The following is a 6,394-nucleotide window of genomic DNA, read 5'->3' as shown; positions in this document are numbered from 1 at the left end:
AAATATGTTTGTGAGGGATAGGAAAAGACCTCCGCCATGTTCTCCTGGTTCTCAGACAAATTATAGAAGAATTTTCTAACTCATAGGTCGTGTATTAGGGGCCGAAACACCTCCTGCATTATATTCTCCTGATACAAAATTTGTAAAGATTTAAAACGTAATTTGGCTTTGAAATATATTTGTGGGTGATGGGAAAAGACTTCCTCAACCATCTTTTTCTCATAGTACTCAGACAAATTTTACATGAATTTTCTAACTGATAGTTTGTGTATTGGAGCTGAAACACCTCGCGCAGTATATTCTCCTGATACAACACTTGTAAAGATTTAAAAAGAAATTTGGCTTTCAAATGTGTTTGTGGGTGATGGGATAAAAGACCTCCGCAACTATCTTGTTCTCCTGGTAGCCAGACAAATTTTACAAGAATTTTTAACCGATAGTTCGTTTATTTAGAGCTGAACCACCTCCTCACACATTATACTCAACTGATACAACATTTTTAAAGATTTAAAACAAAATTTGACTTTGAAAAATGTTTGTGGGTGATGGGAAAAAAACTCCTCGGCCATCATGTTCTCTTGGTACTCAGACAAATTTTACAAGAATGTTTTAATAACTGATGGTTCGTGTATTAAGAGCTGAAACATCTCTTCGCGCATTATATTCTCCCGATAAAATTGTAAAACTAAATTTGGCTTTGAAATATGTTTGTGGGGGATGGGAAAAGACCTCGGTAACAATCATGTTCTCCTGGTAGCCAGACAAATTTTACAAGCTGAAAGACCTACTCGCACATTATACTCTCTTGATACAAAGTTTGTAAAAATTTAAGACGAAATCTGGGGTTGAAAGGCGTTTGACGGTAATGGGAAAAGACCTCCTCAATCATTAAAAGGCATCCAAGAAAAAGGGGGTGACTAGAAAATCAGAGAGGACCGTCCCAAGTGATCACCTTTTTAAGGTGCGCACGATGTAAACCCAGCTCTCACAGAAATATTTCAATTTCGACGCCTTACTTCGCCTTAAACATTCACAAATCTTGTATCAGGAGAATATAATGCGCAAGGAGCTGATTGATGCTTAGGTTAGAGAGAGTGAAGTTAGGTTAAGGTGCTGAGTTAGGTTAGGTCAGAAATCTTGTATGTAAGAATATGATGTGCGAGGAAGTAATTCAAGGTTAGGTTAGAGTGCTAGTCGTAAAATTCAATTTATAAAAACGTTACACAACAAAAAATGTGTGGTTGAGGAAGGAGGGGGAGGTAATGCCAATAAAATGGTCGAGTTAGTTCTGCAACCACAGTTCTTGTTCCGCATCAAAATAGAACTGCAGGTCCTCCAGCTTCTTTATGGTCCTGTCGTGGTAGACGCGGATGGATTTCAAATCTCCGCCGAACTCCTTCGGAAGGTACCTCCTTGGTATCCACTCGTAAAATCCGTTCGTGCTCTCCTCGCTGGAGTGAAGTACAATCTACGCAACAGTTACACGGTATCAAATACGTTATGATGTCTTACTTTGGATAATATTCCCTGACCGAACCAAGGCTTGATTATGTTGTAAGTGACGTGCATAACTCGATTGGAGTGGAGGAAATGGACGTTTTTGACCTGGCATGGAAGTCCTTGCTGTATGTAGTCTAAGTAGACCTTGAGAAGGTGCATGTTAATTTTCCAAGCGTGCATAAACGTCGTCTGAAATGATAATTTGTCACCGAAGAAGATGACTGGCGAACCTACCCCTCTGCAATCGAAGGTGTATATAACATCCTGCGGGTTGTTATCTTGAAGAATCGCCTCTGCAATTAGGCAGTTCATCCTCAAAAAACACGCAAAATCCAGATTTCTGTAATTGCGATCGTTCAACCCGGAGAAGAAGAGCGTGGATCCTCCATAGCGTTCAGGCATTACAGCAAAGTGCCTAAAATGTCTTTTGCTGACCCATTTTTCAAAAGGGAAGCTTACATGACACTCGCAATTTTTCTCAGATCTCCATTTTGCACATTTCTATCTTTGAATAAGACCGGGTTCTTCGTCTTGATTCTGAAGTGAGCGTCTATGGTGGCCTTGCACAGCTCGACGGAGCTACCGGCGGCAATCAGGAACAGGACTAGCTGTTCGTCCGTCAATTGGGGAAGATCAGTTTCGCGCTGCCATCTTTTCAGCAGATGAAGATCATCGTCGCTTACGTGGCCGGCTTCGATTATTTCAGGGGCACTGAATCCAAATTTAATTTCCGACATTTTCGCACGCAAACTGAGAAATGGGAGAGCGTCGTTTTTCAGTTAGTTAAATTCCCATCCCACGTTAGGTGGGTATTATGCCGAAATTCGTGGATATTTAAAGCATGATAATTACCTTCTTTGAATAAATTGCGATTATCATCGCGTTTGTGCCCTTGGTACGTTAAATGGATTTTGTCAAACTGAATTCTATTTTATTTTGTGCCACGGCCTTCCTATCTTCCATTTCAATTGCGTTTGATTTGAAAGTTAGTTTTGTCATCATGCCATTTGGGTTACCGAATGCACCTGAAACGCGAGAGATATATGTGGAAGAGCTGGGCTGGGGTGTCGGTTAGATTACCAATTACTACCTGTATACGTGGATAGATAGTATCAGGAGCGGATAATGCATCCCTCTTCCTAATTAGCTTTCAGGTACCAAGGTAAAAGCGATATGGTGAGTACAAAAAAGGGCCCATAAATGGCACAATCACTTATTATTTCCGGTTCAGTATCTTAGATATTCAAAAATCCTCGGCTTGTCCTATCCTTCTAGAAGTTAAGAGTCATAAATTTACTTCAACGGGTTACTTATCGTAACAGGAGTACAGCAGCAAACGTGGGCAAATTTTTGCTGTTTATTGGTCCGGCACTTGAATTTTGTTCGCACTGCGGAAAGATACCGGGTGATTAGAAAAGTAGTAGATCAAACTAGAAACTATAAATTCCTTTAAATGTAATACATCGTGTCAGGAGCACAGCAGCAACCATCGTAATATGATTCAGATGGCAGCTTTCTTTCGGCAACTTGCCCCCACTGTAAATATTAGTAGTAAAAAGTTTCAAGCATCGAAACATCGAAGTGCGATTTCGTTGCGTATGCTGTTCTCCTCATAAATGAATATTTTAGAAAGAATTAGGAGCTATAAATCCATTTCACAGCAGGAGTGCTGCAGCATATCTCGTAAAATGGTTCTTGGGCCATATTTTTCCTGTGTACTGTTCCGATACCTAAATTTCAGCTTTCGCTTTGCATTTCATGCTCTCGTGGTGGGGAAACCCTTCCAGCCCTTCTGCCAGGAAGCCTTGAGATCCAAAAAATTGCGTTATAAAGAGTGATGCGAAGATTTGGGCTAACTTGGACAAGATCAAAAACCGGCTGCTCCCAGAGCCAATACCGGCCTTGCTCGACGAAAAGATCCTGATCTTCTTCACTGACCGCTGACGTACAAACAGCTAACAAATCATCAAATCGCACTATCACTTGAAGCAGACTCGCCCTGATATCTTCGCAAGCAAGCGAATCAATGATTAAAAATGGCGGTTTTCATTAATAAAAAACCATTTTGTTGGCATTAACTAGTTAAAAAGAAATGATGTGGGGATTATCCCGGGGAGATTTTGATTCATTCGGGTTTGGGCTACCAGCGCAATCAGTGTGTGGTCCAAAGTAAATTTTCTGCGAGATTCGGCTTTGGACTCAAAAGTTTGCTGCTTCAAAGGCGCGGTTGCAGCCAAGAAAGGCACATGCCATCCTAAAAATTGATGTCGTATGGAGGAATGACCTTATCAAGGGAACAAACGAGATATTAATCGCAATTTATTCAAGTAATACAATTGTATCTAAAATTTGCAAATTTCGGCATAATACCCATTTAACGTGAGATGGGAAATTAACTAATTGAAAATGATCTGTCATTCTTCAGTTTGCGTACGGAAATGTCGGAAGTTACATTTGGATTCAGCGCCCCTGAAATAATCCAAGCCGGCCACGTAAGTGACGACGATCTTCAACTGCTGAAGAAATGGCAGCGCGAAACTAATCTTCCCCAATTAACGGACGAACAGCCAGTCCTGTTCCTGATTGCCACCGGCAGCTCCGTCGAGTTGTGGAAGGCCACCATAGCAGCTCACTTCAGAATCAAGACGAAGAACCCGGTCTTATTCAAAGATAGAAATGTGCAAAATGTGGATCTTAGGAAAATTACGAGAGTCATGTAAGCTTCCCCTTTGAAAAGCACCTCAGCAGAAGACATTTTAGGCACTTTGCTGTAATGCCTGAACGCTATGGAGGTTCTACGCTTTGCTTCTCCGGGTTAAACGATACGAATTACCAAAATTTAGATTTTGAATGTTGTTTGAGGATGAACTGCATAATTTTGGAGGCAGTTCTTCAAGACAACAATCCGCAGGATATTATATACGCCTTTGATTGTAGAGGGGTAGGTTAACCAGTCATCGCCTTCCATGACACGTTATCATTTTAGACGACGTTTATGCACGCTTGGAAATTTAACATGCACCTTCTGAAGGTCTACTTAGACTACGTACAGCATGGACTTCCATGCAAGATCAAAAACATCCATTTACTCCACTCCAATCGAGTTATGCACACCACTTACAATATAACCAAGCCTTGGATTGGTCAGGAAATATCATCCAAAGTAAGATCTCGTAAAGTATTATTGATGTGGGGTAACTTCTCTTTCATAGATTGTACTTCACTCGAGCCTGGAGAGCACGAACAGATTTTACGAGTGGATACCAAAGAGGTACCTTCCAAAGGAGTTCGGCGGAGACTTAAAGTCAATCCGCGTCTACCACGAGAGAACCATGAGGAAGCTGGAGGAGTTGCAGTTTTAGTTTGACGCAGAACAGAAACAGTGGTTGAGAGACTAACCTAACCATTTTGTTTGCACTACTTCCCCCCTCCTTCCCTTCGGTATCGCCACATTTGTTGTTGCGTAACGATTTTTATAAATTTGTACAATGTTCCGTATGTTGCGTAAGAGAAATGGATTATTATCACTTGTGATACATACTTTTTGAGTAAATGGCTACCGGATTCGTCATGACCGGTTAATTGCCAGGGGGCCAGTCTGACGAGCGATAACACAATTTTAATGTCTTTTACGTGACCAAAGCCCCGGCTGAATTAGTATTTTTCGTAGTGATGAGATGCAACAGCGTGAGAAATGCGAACTCAGCGACCTTGAACTCTAGTAAATTTTCATTGGTCGTTTTTATACACGCGTGATTGGGTTAAGTACGCGCACTCTATTACCCATGGCCGCTTTAACCTATTAGTTCGATTTTGTAGGCGGTTTTCTCCGCAATAAAACAATTTCTGAAACAAAAATCTGGAGAGAGAGGGAAGGAAGAGAAAGAAAAGGAAAGAGAGAATTGCGTAGATTGTAGATAGGGACGGAAAGAGGCATACAGGTGGGCAAAGAGTAGTGAAAAGAGGAAGTAGCTGACAGACAGATGCTGAAAAGAAAAAGTAGAGAGAAAGAAAAAAATAAAGAACCAAGCAGAGACAGAACAAGCAATTCGGGACAGAAAGAGGGAGACAGGGGGAGCAAATCAGAGAGTGACAGAGAGAGTCAGGTAATGGGGAGGCAGAAGAAAGACCGATAAAAATAAATAGAGACAGATAGATACATAGAAAGGCAAAGGGCGACGGAGAAAGACATAGAAAGACGGAGAGAATCAGATATAGGGACAGAGAGAAATACAAGACAGAGGGAATGAGAGAGTAGTAATAAAGTGCTTTAATAAACATTCAATATTAGAACACGTCACGTCTAAAAAAAGGCAGATTTTTTCAATCAGTTTCGGCTAATTGACACATTTGTCTGACATTTAGGCCAATTGACAGATGAACTCATAGGCAAACATGGCAATTATGACAAATTGACAATCTACCAATCAGCGCTTACCGAAAAAACTTGTGACAGTACAGCTCAGAAAAGAAAACAACCGCCGATATCCCCATACCAATTGGCAAGATTAGAAAGGCGCCGCCCAGGTGCTTCAAATTCAAGGCGCCGTTCCACTGGGTTTCCTGGATGTCGAGCGTCAAACTGCTGTTCCGTTGGAGTTCGGCGTAAGCGTGGATGTACAGGCCGTGCTCGTTGAGGGCGCCCATCGCCATATTGAAGCTTTCGAGAAAGTAGTGGCCCTTGATCATGATAACCGATAGCTTCGCCGTTTTGGTCACCAGTGTACTTACGAACATGTTCGGTTTTGAGTTTATGTAGCGGCCCAAGGGGGCGTCGAACACGTTTCGCGCCTCCATCATGAAAAATCGCGAAGCGTTCATGGGGCTGGTTCGAGGAAGGATCCTCTTTCTGATTTCGGTGTAGACGGTCGATTCGGGACAGTCGCGTTCGAAG

At 41.8% G+C, this 6,394-nt stretch overlaps 2 protein-coding genes across 2 annotated transcripts; one reads left to right on the top strand and one right to left on the bottom strand.

The window, feature by feature from the left end:
* Nucleotides 1-422: 422 nt before the first annotated feature.
* LOC116161915 (retinaldehyde-binding protein 1-like) lies at nt 423-2,270 on the bottom strand. Its single transcript, XM_031475412.1, has 4 exons — nt 1,960-2,270; nt 1,735-1,915; nt 1,513-1,689; nt 423-1,468 (listed from the first exon to the last, which is right to left on the bottom strand). Exons 1-4 carry the CDS (start codon nt 2,235-2,237, stop codon nt 1,283-1,285), a joined length of 822 nt encoding a protein of 273 aa, XP_031331272.1. The 5' UTR covers nt 2,238-2,270; the 3' UTR covers nt 423-1,282.
* A 1,668-nt stretch (nt 2,271-3,938) lies between these two features.
* Nucleotides 3,939-4,976, top strand: LOC116162355 (retinaldehyde-binding protein 1-like). The gene is made up of 4 exons (XM_031475972.1): nt 3,939-4,216; nt 4,261-4,441; nt 4,487-4,663; nt 4,713-4,976. Exons 1-4 carry the CDS (start codon nt 3,939-3,941, stop codon nt 4,860-4,862), a joined length of 786 nt encoding a protein of 261 aa, XP_031331832.1. The 3' UTR covers nt 4,863-4,976.
* The last annotated feature ends 1,418 nt before the right edge of the window (nt 4,977-6,394 follow it).

The sequence above is a fragment of the Photinus pyralis genome, unplaced genomic scaffold (assembly GCF_008802855.1).
Source record: "Photinus pyralis isolate 1611_PpyrPB1 unplaced genomic scaffold, Ppyr1.3 Ppyr1.4_LG10, whole genome shotgun sequence".
Lineage (NCBI taxonomy): Eukaryota > Metazoa > Arthropoda > Insecta > Coleoptera > Lampyridae > Photinus > Photinus pyralis.
This window is presented reverse-complemented; position numbering and strand designations above follow the sequence as displayed.